This window comes from Ceratotherium simum, chromosome 26 (genome assembly GCF_057802395.1).
Source record: "Ceratotherium simum simum isolate JZ-2026a chromosome 26, ASM5780239v1, whole genome shotgun sequence".
Taxonomy (NCBI): domain Eukaryota; kingdom Metazoa; phylum Chordata; class Mammalia; order Perissodactyla; family Rhinocerotidae; genus Ceratotherium; species Ceratotherium simum.
In genome coordinates this window covers 38,858,146-38,880,610 of record NC_141925.1, presented here as the reverse complement: position 1 = coordinate 38,880,610, position 22,465 = coordinate 38,858,146, and the positions used below count along the sequence as shown (strand labels likewise).

The 22,465-nt window shown below is 44.6% G+C and overlaps 1 protein-coding gene across 5 annotated transcripts in view; it reads right to left on the bottom strand.

Annotated features, from left to right (window-relative positions):
• Positions 1-17,745, bottom strand: part of ZSCAN25 (zinc finger and SCAN domain containing 25) — a 104,018-nt gene extending 86,273 nt beyond the window's left edge. For 3 of the 5 annotated variants that reach the window (XR_015548616.1, XR_015548617.1, XR_015548618.1), the window contains exons 1-7: positions 16,992-17,745; positions 16,756-16,875; positions 16,153-16,569; positions 14,511-14,712; positions 13,817-13,908; positions 12,432-12,558; positions 7,088-8,527 (exon numbers count right to left, since the gene is read on the bottom strand). Coding sequence is in view for 2 of the 5 variants with exons in the window: in XM_087417594.1 (XP_087273720.1) it covers positions 7,695-8,527; positions 12,432-12,558; positions 13,817-13,908; positions 14,511-14,712; positions 16,153-16,539 (1,641 nt within the window). In the remaining 3 variants the exon portion in view is untranslated. Of the gene's footprint in view, positions 1-5,596; positions 8,528-12,431; positions 12,559-13,816; positions 13,909-14,510; positions 14,713-16,148; positions 16,570-16,755; positions 16,876-16,991 lie in introns of those variants that run through there. The other 2 variants (XM_087417594.1, XM_014797090.2) reach the window with 2 other exon arrangements.
• Between the last annotated feature and the right edge of the window lie 4,720 nt (positions 17,746-22,465).

The window sequence follows — 22,465 nt, the reverse complement described above, 5'->3', positions numbered from 1 at the left end:
TCGTTGAAGAGATTCATGTGTTACGGCTCCCAGCTGAAAGTAGTAAAATAGCATTTTGCTACGAAGATCATGCCTGGCTGCTCATCTGTAGGGCCGTCTCCTATCTGCATTGGGCTGGTGGGGGAGACTTCAGGATCTGTTCACAGTGTTCCACACGGTAGAGCAATCGTTCTCGAAATTTATGTGCATTATTATCACCTGAGGAGTTGGATAAAATGAAGATTCCTAGGTCCCAGTGGAAAACTGCTCCATCCCCAAATACATTTTAAACCAGTTCCCCAGGTGATTTTGATGTAAGTGGTCTTCAGATATTAGGGAATCTCTGTTGAAATGCATTGTTAAAAGATAAACTGAAGCACATTAAAAATTTTAAGAGTTTATTTGAACGAAAACTGATTCCAGCACCAAACCAGAAAAACTGGAAGTGGTGCTCCACCCCCAGGAGGTAGAGTGCAAGACATTTATAGAGAGGACATGGAGGCAAAGCAAGGGGGTTATCTGGCTATAGCTTAAGCTTGCCTCCTATGGGAAAGCCTAGTTGGCTGTTTGTGATTGGCTGTCCTTAGGTTTCAATTTCTTAACCTTGAGGCATTTACAGACTTAGGTTTTGGTTTGCTTACATAGGCTTCCAAGGCATTAGAACCACCTCAGTCTAATGGTCTCCCTGTCTAATTAATTAACAGCATGAAGGACAAAACCTTCATGGAATATCCTAATGATAGTTTTCACCGTGATCACTAAGTATGACTAAGGGACTTACCAACTCCACCGCTAGCAAACCTGTAAATACACGTCAGCACGCTGACAGAGCTGGTTTTACTAAGTGTTGAGTACCACCCAGAGGCAGCAATATCTTCTACAGTATCATGGAAAGCAAGGGACAGTTCTAAGACAATGGATCTCGATTACATCTTTTGAGTCAAGTGCCATTATTCTAAGAATAAATGACCTCTAGGGTCAACCCCCCCCCACCCCGTCTAGTTACCTGCCCTACTGCTCCCCTGAGTTTCCTGAAATATAAAGTACTTCAATGCAAGGTGTGATCAGAGCCAGGTGGGATTTACCAGAGAGGTATCTGAGGCCCCTTCAGAGTAGGGGAGGGCAGTGGGGAACAGTGAGGACACTGGAATGTTATGGGTCTCTGGGTGTTACAGCTCCTGCTCATCTAACAGTATGTGAAGATACTGGGTGTGGGCTGGAGCTGAGCTCCTGTGAGGTTTCCTAGGGCCTGGTGTTGGGAGAGCTTCCAGACATAGACCCACAGTCACTGGGTGGTACATAAACTCTATCACACACTAGAGGTGTCGAGCTAATGCTTTCTAGGTGCCTAATTCCCAGCATATCAGCTGAATTTAAAGAAACAAAAAACTGGGCTTTCAACCCTGACCTGCTGTCTACACACCAGTACCCAAAATCTAATAACTCTGTTATTTCACATCCAACAATTCTAAAATTAGATTAACTTTTCCCTTTTAACTCACTGCTGCTCAAACCAGTTACTGCTCTGGATTTTATTTATTTGACCATCAGTTTTGCCCTGTTGTAGAAGTCTGTCTTGAGCACCAAGTAAATTACAAACTGTGAAATAATTCCAAAACACTGTGAGACTGAATGCCCACATGAATATCCGCATATGCGCATTAACCAGCACATAAATTAATTACCAAAGATGCTCACTGACGCAACGGCCTAAGACCAGGAGTTTTCAGAAAAATGGTATCTAATCTGGAGTAGGAGGTGTAACATGGGTGAAAGTACCTGTAGAGGCCACAAAGCCGTAAGCAAATGCTCAGTCCAAAGGCCAGTGAGTTCAAAGTATTCTGTGAGGACATCACACAAAACCAAGACCAATGATGAAGAGAGACACTGAACATGGGACTTTCCATAAAGAAAGGAAGCTGACAGCACCTGAGGTCCTCCTTCAGTCACCACGTGAACGAGCTTCGGCCAACCATGCTCATGGTGAAAACAGGACGGGAATGAATCTGCAGCTCTTGTGCAAGACAAGGTGTGACGAAATCGGTACTAATGAGATATTAGTTACATGCTGCATGGCTCTCCAGCTCCACCTCAGGGCAATCATCATCTGACAAGGACTTGGAACCCTTTTCCTCCCACATAATAACTAGTAAATCCTGTCGATTCTTTTATATATATATATTTTTTAAATTTTTATATGAAAATAATTTCAAGCTTACAGAAAAGCTGCAATAAGAATAGTGCAAAATACCTGTACATCCTTTACCCTGATTCACTTAACATTTCTCCCAGACATGGAGTTAGTATGACACTGAAATAGCTTCTGGAGGTTGGAATCAAGAAGGCAAATACGGACTTCTACCACCTCTTCTCCTCAGTCTCTATTTAAAAGTTAATCTACCACCTGCTCTAGAGACTGTGTTTTTTTAACTAGGAAGGGAAAACATATGAAGCAGGCTCTTGGGTTTGCTGCATTTCCTGGTCTCTCACCACTTAGATGATGGAGCTGTGGCTAGTGCAAGTGACAGCGATGGCAGCCCTTTTACTGGAACCTATTTGCTCTTCCAGAAAACCAAATTGCTTCTCCTAAGTCCCCCTGCTTTCCAAGGCACAACACCTGCATTACCCAACCCTTTCCATCCTCACTCTCCCGGCACTTTAAACCCCCAGCGGCAAACACAAGGAAGAATATTGCCTACCATCCCCATGTGGTAACAAAGTTTTACTGAAATTTTTTATAGAAACGTGTCAATCCTGGAGATGGGTTGGACAACTCTCTAGAGGTATGTCCTTCACTGACATAACTAAGAAAGAAAAAGGCAAGAAAAGAATACAAAATTTTAGGAAGCCCAAGTGAATTTCTTTGGCTTGTAGAATTTCTAAGTGAATTCCATGTAGCTGCAATTGGCGGCACAACAGCTAGAGGTGACTGCCAGATGAGGAGAGCCATAGGGGCAACTTGCTGTGTGTTCTTTCCTCCTAAGGCACCCTCATGAGAGCCTTCTAGCTACTAAAAAAGGTAGAAATTGAGGCCTTTCATTTATTCAAATATTTACTGTCTACTGTGTGCCTTGAAGACCATATTGTAGAGGAGAAAAAAAGGTTGAAACAGGCTGCACTGAGCTTAGTGGCCCCCACTAGGCACATACATTTACTGAGAAAGGTGAATCTAGGCCCAAGCAAAAGCTCACTGTGATGCAGAGGCTTCCTGGCAGGTGCCTGCCTGAAAGGAAGCCAAGGCAAAGAGCCAGGCTGCCTGCATAGGAACCACCTGGGTTGCTTGTTCTAGATTTGCAGGACCCTATCCTGAGATTCTACTTCAACAGCTGTTGGCTCTGCTTGGCAATACTACATTCAACCCAAGTGATCTCTAGTAAAATTCCTTTGTTTTCTAGAAATGAGGCTGGGGCTTTAAGGTTAGGGGGAATTCCAGTCCTTTCTTTCAATAGCTAAACCATCTAACTCGCTTTAGCTGTTTCCTGAATGCTAAACGCAAGTGGTTCTCAGCTGGGGTCAATTTTGCCCCCCAGGGGACATTTGGCAACGTCTGGAAACATCTTTAGTTGTCACAATCTGGAGATGCTACTGGCATCTAGTAGGCTGAGGCCAGGGATGCTGCTAAAGCTCCCATAATGCACTAAACAGCCAGGACAGCCTCCAAAACAAAGAATCATCTGGCACAAATGTCAATAGCGCTGAAGTTGAAAAACTCTGGCAGAGTTTACAAGAGCAAGTAGACTCTAGAGGAACGTGTTCTGCCAGTTACTTTCCTGTCTCAGAAGTGGGTCAAGACAACTTGCGTTGCAGGGTGGAGAGGGATGGGACTTGAAACCGGCTTATTTTTTTAAGAAACAAAGGTTCTTCTACTTGCCCCTAGGCTAGGATAAAACAGGTATTTAAAGTATTTAAGCATAGTTAATCAGCCTGCAGACAACATACATTTTAAGAAGCAATGTTTTAAGGCAGTAACTCCCCAGGACAGACTTTGGGCAAAAAGTTACCTAGTTCTGTGATCACCGAGGGGATAAAAAGGAGTTTCTCTTACAAAGATCATACCCCTGGGAGCGGCACCCTTCCTCATCACAGCAGCATGGCACACGCAGCCAGGCCCTGACAGCGCATAACGTCACCCCTGCGTGAGGGAACTGCGACACCAGATCAAACACAGTGCAGGCTGCATATAAGGTGACCAAATGTCCCTCTTTGCCCTGGAGTTCCAGTTTACATCACTGTCCTGACATAATTAATAGCACTTTCCTTCACTCTCAAAAGGGGCAGGAAATGTACGAGATGAGCTTGTTAACATCTTGTCATCCCAGAAAGCAAAGAAGCTATCAAAGATGATTAGGGCTGTGTCAAAAGGAAACAGGAGCCAAGGTGAAGAGGCTCCCACTGGCAAAAAGTAGGAAGTATCTGAGCATCAATAAGAATAATAATTGCAGTGGACTGGTTTAAATCCATGAATGCATTTTGATTTAAAAAAAATAAATGATCACTTTTAAAGGAAGCAAAGCAACCAGATCACTGTGAAAACAGGTAAAGAGAAGGAAGAATCAAGCATTTCCTTTCCTCTATGAACTATATCTAAGAGTAACCTAATAGTTAATGAGAAAAATTTATTACAGAAACATTCCAGCTAATAAATGAAGAGTCATTTATAGAATTAATGAAATAAATGGATCTAGGCTCCTAACATCATATAATGAGAAACAACCAGACATGCCACCTCTATAAGGTCTTCTTGCCAAAATGTGAAATATGAATCTGGTCATACCTCTAAGACCTATGTTTTTAGTTAATACAGATGGGAGAGAACTATATTAAATAACGCCATGGGTAAGCAAACAACAAAATTCAGAATGTAAGAAACTCTACAGGATAAATAATCCAGTTGTGTCAATGAATGAAACTCAAGGGGAAAAAAGGATAGGAACCATAGATTATTAGACTTAACACAGCAACCAATTACAATTTATGGATCTTACTTGGATCTTAAAGAAGCTTTTAATAAATTATGTGGTTTTTTTAAAAAAACATTAATTGGGAATGAAGGAATTGTTACTTTTTAGGTATAATAGTGTTGTGGTTATTTTTTTAAAGAGTCCTTACCCTTCAGAGGTACACTCTGAAATACTTATAAATAACAACATTTGGGATTTGTTTGAATATACTTCAGAGCGGAAGGAAGATGGGGAAGAGGTGGAGGTAGAGACGAAACAAGATTGGCTATGAGTTTATAATGGTTAAAGTTGAATGATGAATATACAAGGATTCATTTATATGGTTTGAAATTTTCTGTTATAAAAAATTTCTAAATAGAAAAACAGAAAATAAAATATTTGACATCTGAATAGATATCAAAAATAAGGCTACTATAATTCCATGGGAAAAACCCTCTTTTGATGCTTTTTGGAGGCATCATCCGTAAGCTTTGGTCTCAAAGCAGACAGGGGAGCCCAAAAGGGAAAGATTTCTACCCGGCTCCTACTGAAGCTTCTCTCAAGAGATTCCAACTGGCTGAAAACCCAGAGGCCTGTTTGGCTAAGCCTATGACCAAAGAGAATCTACAATTTATTCAGGTAAACAGAAGGACCACTGATGAGCAACTCTCAGCCCATGGTGGCCCCATGCTTCCCACTCTAGCTTTAGAATACAGACCTCTTAGAGAAGGCCAAATTCAGGCCAGGTCAGACCCCGTGTCCTACAGATTAGAAGCCAGAGGCTTAGCAAAAGCCTTCCCTTGGGTTTGGCTGTCAGGTGGCTGTAAGCCTTGCCTGGCTTGTCTGGGAAATGGGAAAAAAAAAGAACCGATTTTGCATCTGGACCTCGACATTGGTGAGAAGTAGCGCAGCCCTGGTTAGTGAAGCCTCATGGGGAGAGCTGAGAGGCCAGGAGATCACTTGCTAAATCAAAATTAAACACCATGGCTATCTGCCAAGAAATGGGTGATAAAATAATGTGTTTCAAAGCAGACTGAGTAATGCAACTGTGTTAACATCATTACCATTTATCTTATTTAAAATGAAAATGAAAAAAAAAAGTCCCAGTAAAAGAACATGACATTGAGGCACCATGAGACAAATCACATCTTGCAATTATAGTACACTCTCAAAAGACTAACTCATAGTACAGTCAAAAACCTAACTTACTCAGCAGTCGGCATTCAGAGGCATAGCATAACCACACTGCAGTGCAGCCCATGCTGGTTATGCAGTTTCCAGAATTTCAAACAGTTAAAACACCCTTGAGTGATGGCAAAATAACATAAGAAAGCTGAAACAGTTACAAATACTACATCTTCTCAAAGAAATGTATTTTTTTTAATGTCTATAGACATCTTTATTTTTCCTAAATTGGCACTCATGCAAAACAGGCTGCCACCATCTCATCATCTCCAGCTGACGTTCAGGACCCCAAGCACCTCTCGGATGGCAAGGACCTAGATGCACTGAGGACACACATCATTCAGTAACAAGAGGTAGGTGGCAAACACATTTCAGGGCAAGAAGCTGCCTAGACCGAGGCACAGGCTCAGATCCCAGGTCCAGCGGGTTCATGGGAGCATCCCCCGGGCTCCAGCTGGGGTGGTTCTGAAGATCAAACACATTCACTAAAATGTAAGCTCCACGAGGTCAGGGGCTGTCCTCGTTTTACCCACTGATGTACCTCAAGCACCTAGGGGAGTTCCTGGCACACCATCAGGCCTCAATGAATATCTGCAGAATGAGTCAAGTGAGAATACAGAGAAAAGCATTTTATATACTGTAAAGTGCCATCAAACGTAGGATATTAATACCAGTTCATCTTTCAGACTCATTTAATTATATCTTTATACAGAACTGAATGTTTTTTAAAATACTCTGTTTATTCAGTGATCAATAGCAAAATATTAATTTCCTAATAGATGTGGGGACAGCTGTTATAGTACAAAGAATAATGGGATAGGAAAACTTGACAAATGAGGGAAGAATGCTAGAGACAAGGGGGCTACAAATAAAGTAAAGCAAACGAGGCTGCCTGAGCGAGCCCCACGGGGAGGGAAGATCCAGCGCCCGAGGAGGCGGGCAGAACGAGCGAGCACGAAGATACCCTGTCGCACGGCACTCACCACAGATGTGACCTGGAATGACTTTCAGTTGTCAAGGGTTTCGTGTGCGTCCAATGCTGTAGCACAAGCTCTGGGAAACCAGGCCTCGTCTGTCTTGCTCACCAGTGCACTCCCAGACCAGGCGTATAGTAGGTGTTCAATAAATACTTGTTAAATGGAAGAGTCGGAGGAGGAAGGGAGATAGAGTTCAAGCTGCCAACGTGGGACCAAACTTTGCCTTGATTCCCAGACTTGTGAGGAGGCAGATATGAACGTCCAGGTTGAGGAGGAAAACCTCAACCTGAACTGAAACTCGGGATATCGTTTCCCCAAAAGACGGTAAGAAAAATTGTTAGCACCATTTGGATAAGAGACGTGAGGAGCTGTGCTCTCTGGAAACTCAGAATATACCAGGCCTTGCCCTTTTCCTGTTTGAGAATGAGTGGAAAGAAGATGGGTCGAAGTGCCTTTCTGCACCCCATCATTCCTCAATGCGCCCCCAAAGCACTTCAGTGAATAAAGATGAATGCATTCTCCAACGAGGTCTCCCTCCACTTAGGGGTCCTGGAAGGTCCCACCTTCTCCACACCTTCCATTAGCAAAAAAGGAGCATTTCTGCAGGGCGTCCTTACTGCAGCAGAGCCTCCTGGCGATGCTGAGTTTTCTGATGCCGATTAAGGATGGACCTCTGGTTGAAGCTCCTCCCACAGGCAGGGCAGTGGTAGGGCTTCTCTCCGGTGTGGATCCTCTGGTGTCTGACCAGCCGCTCCCCTTTACTGAACCGTTTCCCACACACCTGGCACCCATACGGCTTCTCCCCGGTGTGGGCTCGCCGGTGCACGGCCAGGTTGGCGTTCCTGCTGAAGCTTTTGCCACACTCGCAGGTGTAGGGCTTTTCCCCAGTGTGAGTTCTCCGATGCACCTGAAGATGCTGTCTCCGGCTGAAGCTTTTCCAGCATTCACCACATTTGTAGGGCTTCTCCCCCGTGTGACTCCTCTGGTGGACCTCGAGGTGGTGCCTCTGACTGAAGGTCTTCCAGCACTCGCTGCACACATAGGGTCTCTTTCCCAGGTGGGTTCTCTGGTGCTTCATGAGGTACTCTCTCAGAGTGAACCCTTTCCCACACTCAACGCAGCCATAGGATTTCTCTTCTTCGTGGGTGCGCTGGTGTCTGACAAGATTTGAGCTCCGACTGAAGCCTTTTCCACACTCGGGGCACTGAAAAGGCTTCCAGAAGGAGCTGTGCGTCTTGAGGTCATCAGGCAGGGGTATGACGCCATGCTGGGGAGGAGGAGGCCCTGGCACGTTTCCCACAGAGCTACCGGGCTCCTGCTCACAGATTCTTCCAAGCTCAGGGCTCTGGAGAGCGGCTTCCCCAAACCTCTCTGACGTCACCCGAGCAAGCGCCCCCTTGAGGTCTGCCTGCTGGGTTTTTTCCTCCTTTTCCTTGCTCCCAATGCCTACAGGACAAAGGAGACACAAACTGATTCTGTAGCAGCTACAAAAGTAAATTTATGTTAGAACTTCGCTTCTAAAGGTATCCCATTAACAATTCCTTCTTTTTCCCTTTGACCAACAACCTCAATACGTTTCACTTTCTTGGACTCTAAAACCAGACATTCCTTTACTTTGTTCCATCTCTGTTACTGACTGTGTCCCTTCCCAAATTCATGGGTTGAAGCTCTAAGCCCCAGTGTGATGCTATTACTAGGTGGCGCCTTTGGGAACTAATTAGGTGAGATCATGAAGGTGGAGCCCCCATGATGGGATTAGTGTCCTTGTAACAAGAAGAGTGGAAACCAAAGCTCACTCTGTACCACACAAAGCGGTCATGTTAGCATGATCCCTCATGATGAAATTAATGCCCTTATAAAAAGAGGAAGAGACACGAGATCTCTCTCTCTCTCTCTGCCATGTGAGGACATAGCAAAAAGGTGTCAGCTGCAAGCCAGGAAGACGGTCCTCACTAGAAAATGAATCTGCCAGCAACTCGATCCTCCAGAACTGTGAGAAATAAACGTCTGTTGTTTAAGCCACCCAGTGTATGGTATTTTGTTATAGCAGCCCGAGCTAAGACAATCTCTACACATTTTTACAGAACAGTCTGCCAAATTGTAATGCCCTCTGGTTTCACTTTCTACTACTTCAGACTTTTTTTTCCTTCGAGATATAACTCCATGATTTCCTCTAAGAAACAGGCCCTGATTATTCTCTTAGCCTGGGTCCTTCAGCACATATGTACTCAATTAGCACTTAACTTATTCATATGTGACCTTGTTGTAAATGCTACTTCACATCCATCACGATGTTTTGCCTTCCCCAGTGATTACAAACCTGTTCCCCAATGGTGAACCACTTGCAGTTCTCCACGTTCTTAATACACTTGCTCCACTGGCTGTCCCTGCTCAGGCTGCTCTCTCCACCTAACCAGGTTTTATTAATCTGGGTCTCCTGAGAGCCTGGCCCAGGACTGACTCAGGGAAGATGCTTAATGACTACTAGATCGATGAACAAACAGTCTGTCACTGACGTTCTCGTACCCAAGTGCCTCTATGTTAGCATATTTATTATACTGAAATGCCCGTGTTTTTATAGAGAAATGTCCCAACTTGACCCTTCTAAAAGTCCTTCCTATGATCCCTCTCATACTCTAAGTTAACAGAACAATTATTTATAGCAGTACAAGAGGAAGGGGAGGAGACAAAAAGAGGAGAAAATGGAGCAAAGAAGCCAAGGGAGGAAAAAAGCGGGAAATGACAAGTGGTACTTAAAGGGGGAAGGAGTCCTTTTCAGGCAAAACCGTTAAAAGATAAAAAGAAAATGGACAACACGTCTCCCGATTTGATAAAATACGAACGACACGATATCACCTCAGATGTATTCTTCTGTTTTATAAACTTCTTATGAAAGTATAAGTGTACAAAACATAAATGTAGAGTTCAAAGAATTTTCATAATGAACACAACCATGTAAACAACACCCAGCTCAAGAAACAACATTACCACCACGTAGAAATCCCTCTCCCATCCCCTCCAGTGACTATATCCCACCCCAGGGGAACATGCTATCCAGACTTTTATTACCATAAAGTATTGTTGCCTGTTCTTGAACTTTATGTAATTGATTCCTGCACTGTTTCTGGCTTCTTCTGCTCAATATTATGCTTGTGAGACTCACCTCTATCATGGTGTGTAGCTATAGTTACACTCCACTCTTTTTCATTGGTGTATAGTATTACACTGAAAGAATATATTACAATCTATTTATTAATTTACTGATAATCCTTTGGATAGTTTCCAGTTTTGAGGTGTTATGAATGGTAAAATTAAAACCAAATGCAATGCATGAAACTTAACTGGACCCTGGGGAAATGAGAATATGTGCTAGATATTACATATTATGTAATTTATTTTCTCAGGCCCAATCCTACACAGCTGTCAACGCAAAAGCTGAAATTACATGGGAATGAATCTCAGGAAGACCTGAAGGTTGAGACGGCTAGTGGATAGTGAGCTTGGGAACGGACCTTTACCTCACCCAGCCTCAGCATAAACGCTTAGGGCAATGCTTGGGCTGTTTTGCAACAATGAGTGGGTAAGAGGACAAACATAGAGCCAGAGTCTCTAGAACAGTCAGAAATGACCAGAAGGGTGTAAAAACCCTCTGGGAATGGGAGGGAAGAATCCTTCCCCCACATAGTAGCGTTACTGGCAGAGGTACATCCCTGAGGGGGATTAAGGTGCTAGGACGCTGGTACCTCCAGCGGGGGCACACTACACAAGCTGCTATGCTGTGCAGTTATCTCTGAGGGTCTCCACATCCTTTGCCATTACAGAAATCTTGCATCTCTTTGTCATGGTGTGACACCCTTGTACCGGACCCAGGTCTCCTAAGCCCCCTCCTCTAGCACCCCCTACACTACTCTGTAATGACCATTATTACACACACTCGGGCTCTTTATAAGCACTGTAGAGGCAAGCGCCTTTATTTTTAACTAATAGTGACTAGTAAAGTGTTGGCCACATGGTAAGTGCCAAATAAATATTTTTGGGTGAATAAATGAATGAATGTTGACTGATAAATCATTTGACTGATAAATAACATGATAAATATCAACATGATAAATACCATGTTGACTGACAAATAAATTCCTGATAAAGAAATCACTTAATAATATTTATACAACTGTTAAAAGTATCTAACACTACCATGTTTGCCAAATTTAGATTTCTTATCTCATTTAATCCACACAATGCCATAAGACAGTGTTCTATGAATATCCCCACTTTACAACTGAGGAAACCGAGATCTGAAAAGTCAGTCAAGTGAGATGCCCAGGGTCACAGTTAGGAAGTGGTGGAGCCAAGATGGGTTGTCTCACGTCCTGAAGGAAGTACGATGATACTCTCACTCAGCCCTCAATACCGAGATGAGAAAAGACCAGCTGGGGTCAGTGCAGATGGGTGGTCAGCACACAACTCACAAAGAAGTTATGAAAGGAAGAGAAGTAGAGGGAACAAAAAAGCAGGCCACTCCCAGCCACGTTTCGGTTCCTCTCCTCACTGTTCTCCCCATTCAACCCAGAGATTTCCACACTGCTCTTCACTCTGTCAGTCCCCAAGCCCCTGCAGAGCCCCGCCGGCTCTCCCAACAGGGCCCTCACCTTGCGCTTCCCATGGCTCACTCTGCCCTCCTCCTCTTCTCTCTTGTTGTTCCTCCTCTGAGCTCCTTTCACGTGTGTAATGGCCTCGTCCTCCCAGCTCTGACCACAGGTAAAACCTGGCCACCACTTGAGACAGGCCCAGGCAAGGCTCTGCTTGCTCTGTGACACAGGCCCGCTCTGACCTCTCCCGTTTCTAAAACCCTACTGTGCATCCTCGTGCCCTCCTCTACACACACACTGCATGCTCCGAGGGTTCCATGTATGTTAGTTGTGCCCCAACACAAAGCTACTAACACAGGGCCCATACACAGAAAGCACTCAATAAGTACCTGCTGAATGAAGGAGATCAGAGGATCCATCTTTTGCTGCTTCTCTTGCTCTCAAGCCCTTGATACCCTTCAATCATGTACACAGAGTAGGTGTTCAAGGAACTAATGACTGACCTGTCTCATTACAACCAGAATAACTACCTCATGCTTTCTTGCCCCCATGGCTGCTCCTCTCCTGACACAGGAAAGCACCTAGCCAGCTCCTTACACCCCTGGTCCATGCTCTTCCCTTGAACCCGTTTACTCATCAGCCAAGAAATCTCCCTCCTTTGTCAATAGCACCAGGCTCTGAAATCTGGGGCAGGGGAAGAACCCTGATCTTAGCTTTCAAAACCCCTCACTTTCTTACCTGTGGGATAGAAACAGTCTTACCTGGAGGTGAGACCCCGCAGTCCTGAGGTTCCACGTATTCCCCAAAGCAGTCTATCTGGGCTGGGGTCACGTGCCTCCACTCCTCCTCGGGGAAGGCCAGGGCCATATCCTTAAATGGCCCCAACCCCTGAAACAACAGGAGATTGCTATGGATAAAGAAATAATCCCAAAACCTAAACGCAGGAGAGACCAAAGGGGACAACACTCTAGGGAAGAAGAGCAAGAAGACAGAAGGAACCGGGTCCCTAGACGGCCTTGGGAGCAGAAGCGCCTACCCTTCGATGGTTTAATGACAGAAAAGTAACAGACTTGTTTGAGCCACTGTATTTTTGAGTCTCTGCTGCAGCCGCTTAGCTTGTGCCCTAATAACCAAGCATCAAATTTCCACTCTGCAATCACCGCCACTCAATCCTCAAGCTTGAGCGAGCTTGGGAGCTGCTATTTACCCCTCATCTAGAACTGATTTCCCTCAGAAATAAGTAAACATTTGGGCAAGCTCTGTCTTGAGAACACGGCCTTGTTAAAAATAAATGTGTTGCCCTTCACAACACCATGACAAAGACCATTATGGTAGAAGGAGAGGGTCTGACCAAATTAAAACTCACTGCTGTCACTCTTCATGTCCTCCAAACCACGTCCTTGGAAAACAGGATAGCAAATGATACAGGCATCAGACCTTGCCCAATACTGCTTTAGCCAGATCAGACTTGACTTGCTTCTTTTCTTCTGCCAAATGACATCTTTCCTTCTCCAAGGAACACTTCACTTTAAGCCTCATCGTCCCCTTCAGAAAGGTGCCATGTTGGAAATGCCCCACCTCCACCTCCCTGGTAATGCTCAGCATCCCATGCAGGTAGCAAGAGCGCCCCATGTGTGCTCTGCGTACTCCCATTCGTGTCAGGCTAACAAGTGCAAACAAGGCCAAAACTCCTGGTGGAGCCAGAGTCAATGCCAGAGAGACCACTCTGCTCAGCACTCCTGGAGCCCCCATGAGTCAGCTCCATTCCTGCTGATGTTGGGGGAGGACGGGGCCCAGAAGAAGTATCCACAAAGGGTTACTGATCTCCTGGCCAACCACCACAGCCTAGATCATACCTATGGGGTTTCTGTCAATAACGTCTTCCTCCTCACAATTAAGAGTCATACTGAGTCATTCAAAAAAAAAAAGTCAAAAAGCAATAGAAACAAGTGAATTGAGCCTTACGCCTGGCATAAGGCTCAATTCAAATTAACAACTGAGGATGGTAAAGTGGAGAAAACGAAGTTGTCATGCCCATCAGACAAGAAAGGTAAAATAATTCAACTTTGTGCAGAGAAATCTTGGGGAAGGTGAACCTCATTCAAAGCAACGTCATGATCCCCGGAAGTGCAGAGGCACGGCTCACCTGGGATCCAGCTGTAAGGAACCCAGCTGCCATCTCTTGGTCTCTGGTGTTCACTGTGGGAAGGCCAGGACCAGACTGAAGAATTGGGAAAGCTGAGCAGGGAAAGAAAAAAGCATGAGAAGGATTAGTGCTGTCTTGCAGTTAGGGCGTTCAAAGGTGTCCACTGCCTGACACACAGAACGCCAGGAACCATAAGGAGACACCAGACACACAGGGCTGTGGGTGTACCCTACCCTCAGCTGGCAAGATGGTCCCCACTCAGTATCCCCTGTCCCTTGAGGGCTATTCACGCTCCCTGGTAACACTCTGGGAATAACCCTCTTTGAGAGTCAATAATAATAAACTCACATATCACTTATAGGGATATGGTGTGTCTGCCCACTTACAAAATATCCCTACGTGTCAGCTGCATATTTCCTGGCAGTTTCTAGAAGGGATGTGAGGGAAAGGAGAAGAGAAGAAATATGAGAGTATGATCTCAGATATCCCCTGCAGAAATCAGAGAGTCAAGGTATAGAAAACAATTTCACTTCATCTGTTTCCTGCTGAAGTCAAGGAAGTAGCCAGGAAAACTCAGAATTATACCTCGCAGGTAACTTAGTTTATCAATTGCTGGGTTTGAAAAGGAAAAGGGAAGGGGGAGGGCACAAAGCACCATCTTCTGTGCCTTACTTCCTTACTGTTTGAATCTTACCCTGCTCCTGGAAGGCCCGCGTCCCATCTCCAGGATCCTGACTGAGCTGCTCCTCGGTGCCTTGGTTGAGGCCTTGAACTCCTTCCCCATGGGGCATCCCCCACTCGGGCTTGACCTCCACTGGCCCCAGGTGGACACCTGTTTCCCAAGGGCCTCTGCAGAGTGCTGTCTCCTCTTGTTCTCCTTGCACGTGGCATGCAACCTAAGAACAGTCCCCAACACCTATTAGAATAAGGACTGGGTAAAGCTGTTATGAAGGGAGTTGAATTAAAACCTAAAAAGAAAGCCAAGAAAAGAATCATTCCAGCTGCAGGAGAGCGGAAGGATGAGCCAGCTCAGCACTTCCCCAGGACATCAGCGAGAAGGTGAAAAGAAAGCTCAACTCCCTTTATCAGGCTCTGCGCAGCTTTTCTGTGTCCATGCCATTTCACAAGAGTGCCCTCTGCCTGCCTCGCTACTGATCAAATTCCACCATGAATAACATCACAGAAAGCCTAAATATTGTTTTGTTGAGAACTTTAGCCCAGGGCCGGTCCCGTGGCTTAGCGGTTGGGTGCGCGTGCTCTGCTGCTGGCGGCCCGGGGTTCAGATCCCGAGCACGCACCGACGCACCGCTTCTCTGGCCATCCTCAGGCCACGTCCCACATACAGCAACTAGAAGGATGTGCAACTATGACATACAACTATCCACTGGGGCTTTGGGGAAAAAATAAAATAAAATAAACTTCATTTAAAAAAAAAAAAAAAAAAGAACTTTAGCCCAATATGCTCAACACCAGAAAAAAAATTCCCCATTAACAGATGCTGAAAGTAAAAAACACAAAGCCTAGACTCTGCAGTGAATTAGCTAGTGAGAAAAAGTTGCTCTAAAAATAGCAAGGAAAATCAGGACAACTCAATCTGAGACACTCACTAAAATAGACCCATCCTGTCTACTTTTAAGCTTCTGAGTTGGGAGGAAAAAAAAAACTCTCTTAGGATTACAAAGGAAGTCAGAGTAACTGCAGTGGGAAAAGGAGGATAAACTAAAGCAAGACCATTACTTGCAAGCAAAACAGTAACATTCAGTCCTGCTCTTTTCTTTCCCAGCCTACAATCAGGTGACTGTACCAAAGAGTGACAGAGACATGGCCAGAGTCCCAAGGAAGCATCTGAGGTGCACTTACTTGGTGTCACCAGAACACCACCACAGAATCTCTACATGAGCCATGTGAGCTGACATCCCAGACATGGAAACAACACAGTTACAGACAACTCCTCTTGGTAAGGATATTCACCAAGTGGAATCCCTGCATTCCCATATGCATCTCTGCCCAAAGAGGAATGGGTCTATGAGGGACTGTGAAATCAATCACAACTGCCTTCTTTGGGCCTGAGGCTCACAACGGACATACAGCCAGGCCTCTGCCCTGATGACCAAAAAGGAAGCTAACGGCCCTTCCACAGGCCCTGCATCTTCCCAGGGAATGGCTTTTCTTGCTAAAAACTCCACTGCCCTCCAAAATGTACCTCAGGGAGTCTGGGACCAGAGGAGGCAGATTCTATGCCCCATCTACTCCCACTGCTTCCTCAAACCTTTCAATATCTAAATCTCCCCTTCCCACACCAACAAAACAAGACCCGGGAACCCCTTCTCACCCACCGCCTTGGCCTCCAACGCTCTCTCTGTGAAATCCTCCACCAGGGCCACCAGGGCTTTGCCACTCTCCAGGCCATGCTCCCGAATCCAGGCGTAGAACTCGCGGGGCAGGATGGTCAGGAACTGCTCCAGCACCAGCAGCTCCAGGATCTGCTCCTTGGTGTGCAGCTCGGGCCTCAGCCACCGACGACAGAGCTCCTGGAGTTCCCTGAGGGCTTCCTGGGGACCAGCTGCCTCCTGGTAGCGGAACTGCCGAAACCTCAGACGGAAAGTCTCAGGACTAGGGTCCTCCCTTCCCCTGCCCCATGGCAACTCCTTCTCCAGTTTTACCACAGGAACACCCATCTGCTGCTGAGGCTCTTCCGCCATCCCTGGACGCTCTTTAAGCATCTTCACACTCCCTCCCAGAGGACTGAGGGTCTGTTGGGAAGACCAGACAGACAACGATGACAGCATAAGTGAGACACTTAGGAAAGGTCAGTCCATCCCAGTTCTGTCTCTCCATCAATGAATATTCTGCTGAAGAACATGGTAATTACTTTCTACGAGGCATTTTCAAAAGACTGAACATACATCCTGAAAATCACGTCAAGGGATGGCACTTACGGTGGTCCGAGCAGGAGATGACAGCAGCTTAGATCAGGGTGGTGGCAAAGCAGCAAAGTCAAGACATCTTTTGGAGGTAAAACCAATTACTGGTGGCTTGCATGTGACGGTGTGCTCAACCTAAAGAAAACAACAGAGCAACACAGACACCTTATTACAACTGATGGGTAGACTTCGAACTTGTGGAGGCTTTACAATTTAGAAAGCATGTGAACATACTCTCATTTAACACTTACAACAATTCTGTATGGTGGGGACTACTCTCCCTACTTTTCAGATGAAGAAACTGAAGACATAAGAGGGTACATTGCTGGCCGAGGTCGGCCTCCCAAAACATATGGTATAGATGAGAAACGTGGGAAGTCAAAAAGATACAAAGGTTAAGGTAGGTGCAAGTACTCGTGAGAAAGAGGCTTGTACTAGACTGGAGGAGGAGTACTATTTAATTCCATGATGGGGGGCGGGCACCTAGTCTGAGGAGACCGACTTGGAAGTCCAGGGGTTGAGGGGCTCCGCTTTCACAAGGGGAAGATACTCTAAATGGAGCAGAGAAGGAGCAGCTGGCAGAAGGCACGCCTGAACTTCTGCTTAATATTCTATCGCATGTCTGTGTATTTATCTACCTTTCCTAAACCTATTTCACACCTTCAGTCTATTCATCTTCTCTGCTGCATCAATTGAGATTTCTCTTTCATGACTTTCCAGCTACTGCATTTATTCATTCCACTACTGCGTTTATAGCACTGTAGCGCAAACGTTTACCAATGTGTCTCCGACTACCAGGTTCCCTGAAGGCAAGAAAGGGCCTCAATCATTTTTCATCCCTGGCACTGGACAAATACAAGGCGTCCCATAGCTAGTCTTAAAGGAGTGTCCTACGCCTCGCTCTAAAATGACTACTTTCACTTTTCAGAGCGTTCCGCTTTGGTTCAAGGTCTCGGGTTCGTGGACACCCCCGCGTTAAGCCAACCCCGGCCGGGCGGGATCGGCCTCGCTCCCACCTAAGCCGAGGCGGCGCGGACCCCCGCGCCCGACCCGCGAGGCCTCGGTGCGGCGGGAGGCAGCTCCCGGGACATGCGAGCCCGCAGCAGCACCACAGCTCGGCCCCCTGGCCCGTCCGCCTCCACCCCGCCGCCCCGTGCGGCCCAACCGCCCTCTCACCCGCGGCCCCGCACCCGCTCCCGGCTGGCCGGCGCCCTCGGCGGACCGGAAGTGGGCTGCGGAGGCTGTCAGGCGCGTAAGGAAGGGGTCCCTTCCGTTTCCCCTCTAGGACTCTCGGAGGTCGGTGCGTCTCGATGGTCGCTCGCCCCCTGTGGCTAACGCTTCCCGTCCGGGCTGTCCGGCCGTCAGGCACCTCTGCGCCTCCTTGCCTTTGCACCTGCCTTCCCTCCTTGGGAAGAACCCTCCAGACATACTGCCGGACACAGCGCCTCCTTCAGGGGGCTTTGGAGTCCAGTCGGTCAACACGTGTTTATTCCACGCCTGCGGTGCTTCATGCGAGCCGTAGGGGCCGGGGGTGGCGGAGGGAAGCACCGAGTATTCTAAGTTCACATAAGAGAGGCCTTGACCCCAGGTAGTGAGGGGAGGCTAAAGGAAGGTTGGCACAGATGTTAGCTCAGGGCTAATCTTCCTCAAGCGAAAAAAAAAGAGGAAGATTGGTAACAGATGTTAGCTCAGGGTGACTCTTGCTCACCAAAAAAAAAAAAAAAAACACCATACTTCGGCTTGCCATGGAGAAGAACAGAGAAGAGGCAGAAGGAGATTGCGTCAGATCAGAGGTTTCCAGGTCAGCCTTGGCAAGGAGAAAGGGGCTTCTCTGAATTGAGAAGAAAAGAATCAAAGATGGGTGATGGTGTAGGTCAGGGCTCAGCAAACTTTCACCATGAAGGGCCAGATAGTAACCATCCTAGGCTTTGCCCCACACTTAGTCTGTCACATACTCTTCTTCATTTTTACAATCGTTTAAAAATGTAAAACCATTTGTAGCTCACAGCCAGGGCTGGATTTGACACGAGGGCTGTAGTTTGCTCACCCCTGAAGTAGATTATTTTAAAATTATTCTAGAAAGGAGTTTAAGCAGTTCATTCTTGGCCTCTTATCTCAGTGATGTTATCTGCTGAGAGTACAGAGGACAAGGAGGCTTGGAGCTTAAATAATGGAGTAAAAATTGAAATGTCTGTTGTGAGGAATGATGTAGAAAAAATTTGTAGGGTGAATGAAAAGATTGTCAAGCAACACAACACCCGAGTGAGATTGCAAACAAAACAAAACAAGTGAGAATCAATACACACAGTTATTTTTGCAATCTGGGGGCAGATCTGCAGAAAACAAACAGCTGGATTAATCCAATACTGAGGATTATGAGAGAATGCGAAGGGGGGAGGGAATGAGGGCCCTGGTGGCAGAAGGTTGTATTGAGTGACCACGGAGTCCAAGCTGAGCAGAAAGAAGGGATGGAAGCCAACAAGGAGACCTGAGGAATCAGAGGTTAGGATGACGCCATGAAGCAGGTTTCAGGAATTTTTCCAGAAATGTTACAGGCAAACTAAGAATAAAATGCATATCCTTTTTGTTTTCCAAAAGTAGAACCATGCTATATTCTGTTCTGCACTTTGCTTTTATACACTAAACAATATATCTTTCCATATTTACATATAGTGATCTACCTCATTCAAAGCTGCACAGAATTCCACTACATGTATTTCCCACGATTTATGAAGCTTACTAGTGGACATTTAGGTTGTTTCCAGCATTAGGATTTACCAGAAATCTGGGATGAACATTGTTATGCATAATTCTTTGTGCACTTTCTGCAAATAAATCTAAAGGATGAATTCCTGTACATGGAATTGCTGGGTCTAAAAGTTATATGTATTTGGAATTTTGTCAGCTATTGCCAAATTATCCTGCAAAGAGCCTGCACCAATTTCCACTCCCACAAACAGTGGGGGATAATGTTCATTTACCCACAATCTCATCAACACTGGATGTTGTCATCAAACTTCTTCATCTTTGCCAATCTGATAAATGAAATAAATAGTGCCCCCATTTTTATTTGCAAGTCTTCATTATGAGTAAACTCAACTGTTATTCCTACCTTCATTGGCTACTTTTACTTGTATTTCTTTTCCTATGAGTGGGCTATTTTTATCCTTTCCTCTGTTTCTTTTGGGTTGTTTATCTCTTTTTTATTTATATATGAGTTTTCTGGGTGTTAAGGAAATTAGCTCTTGTTCAAAGGTTTAGAAATATTTTCCTATTTGTATTTGTCTTTCTTAATGGCACTTAGTGCATTGCAAAAGACTATATGTTTTACATATTCAAATTCATCTTTCCTTTTTTTAAAAAGTCTTCTGTGTTTTGTGCCTTCCATACTCCAAGATGGTTTTTTAAATCCCCCATATGCCCTTCCAATACATTTATGGGTTTATTTTTAAGTTTAAATCTTAGTTCTGTCTGAAATGCATTCTGGTCAAAGAAAGAAAATAGAAATCCAGTCTTTTTGGTTTTTTTCCTAATGGCCAGCAAGTTTTCCTCAACACCATTGATTGAAGTCTCAATAATCCTTACTGATTTAAAGGGCCAATTTTATCCAATATTATATTTCTATCTAAAGTTGGCTCTATGTTTGGACTCTATTTTATTCTGTAATCTATCTGTATCATGTGTCAGGACCTGCCAAATTGTTTTAATTACTGCAGTTTTATAATATGCTTTTGTGAACTTAAAAGGCAAATTTACCAATTATTTTACCCCCCAAAATGACAGTAAATATTTATTCAGGAATAGCCAAAAGAACCGCGATTCGGGATGTGCATGCTATGGCAAACCATAGGCAAATCCAGAAAACAAAAGAGGGAAGCTGCTTTTATAGAGAAAAATGGAGAGTAGGGAGGGGCTGTTCCAAACAAAAATGCATTGGGGGAAAGTAACAGTTCAGGGCAGCAACAACTTCTCATTGGCTGAGCTGCAGTGTTTCTTGTTGGCTGGGCTGTTGCCTGGTGGGGAGAGAAATCTTCCTTCAGTAGTAAAGTACTTGTACTTCCAGTGGAAGATGCCCGCACCTGTCTCTTCCTGTTTGGTCTAATTGATGATGTGTGATAGGGCTTGAGAGCTCTCCCTACAGGCCTTCTCGACTCCAATTTAGTTCAAGTTTCATTTAGTTGGTTTCCACACTTTCAGATCTGGAAAAGCTTTTGTATATCACTGACCCTTCTTTCCTATGGTTTAAAGAAGAGATTTTTGAAGAAAAATTAAGAACAGTAGTCTGAAAACTGCAAAAGAAACCAGCAAATTCTGACCTCATGCTCCTGGCAGTGAAAGACGAGAATATAACCAAGGGACTGCTAGGTAAAAGGAATTGTCAAAAAGAAGACAAGAAGGTTAGCAAATGAAGGCATTTTTTTTCTACCAAAGAACATGGTACTGAATGAATCGAGAGTATTGTGAGGGCCTGAGAAAAAAAGAAGGGGGAAAGGGAGAAAGGGAGGGAGAAAGGGATAGACGGGTAGAGGGAGAGAGGAAGAAAATTATCTGACAAAAGACAAGAGATGAGGGTATGAGATGAAACACAGAAACAGAGAGCAGAGGAGGGCAGGGAGGTTGTCATTACCACAGAGAGGAAACCAGAGAAGAGGCAGCCGAGTTTACTTAAAAGTTAAAAACTTAAAAGCCTGTGCTGAACATCAGAGGGCCAGGCCAGGAGTAAATATTTCACCTCTCTGGTTCTTTAATCAGAAAATGGGCAGAATTATATCTGGCCTGTCTTTAGCAAACACAGTAAAATGGCAGCTGTGAAAGTTGTTTTAACATTAACTATAGAAATGGAGGTTATAGGAGTTCAAAGTGCTGGTGTGGACAGTTTTGAATATTTGAATTACATTACCCAATTTAATTTTAATTGAATTTAATATGAATTTTTTATTTAATATGAATTTTTGAAAAGGTAACACATTTACACAATTCAAGTCAAAAGGATATAAAAAGTTACACACAGAATTATTGTTCCTACCTCTGCCCACTCCACCACCCCATTCCCTAATCTACCTTCATCTCTAAAGATTTGTTGGGTTTATTTTACAGCCTTCAAGTGTTTATTTATTTGCAAATACTAATATTCATATGTTTTCCCCTATCTTCTCCCCTTTTCTTACACAAAAGGAAGTACGCTAGATACCTTGCTTTTTATCGTGTGATATGTCCTAGAAAATGTTCCATCAGTACGGAGAGATCTTTCTCATTTTTTTAATTTGTGTGGATATAACATAATTTATTTAACATGTCCCCTATTGATGGACATTTGACTTGATCCTAATCATTTATTACTACAAATGCTGCAGCAATTAATAACCCTGCACCTCTGTCATTTTTGAATATGTGTGCAGGTGTATCTGTTGGATAAATTCTTAAATTGAGAATGCTGAGTTAAAGCATTAACGCTACTGTAGTTTTGTAGATATTGCCAGATTCCCCTCAATAGGGGTTATATCATTTTACACTTCCATCTGCAACATATAACAGTGCCTGTTTTCCCACACCTTAGTCAACAGAATGGGCTGCATCAAACTTTTGACTTTTGCAGATCTCATAGGGAGAAATGGCATTTTGGTAGTTTTCTCCATTTTTCAAAAATTTTGCATTTCTTTTCTTCTAATTTCTTTAACATATTAACAATAGTTTAATAATAGTTATTTTAAAGTTTGTGTTTGCT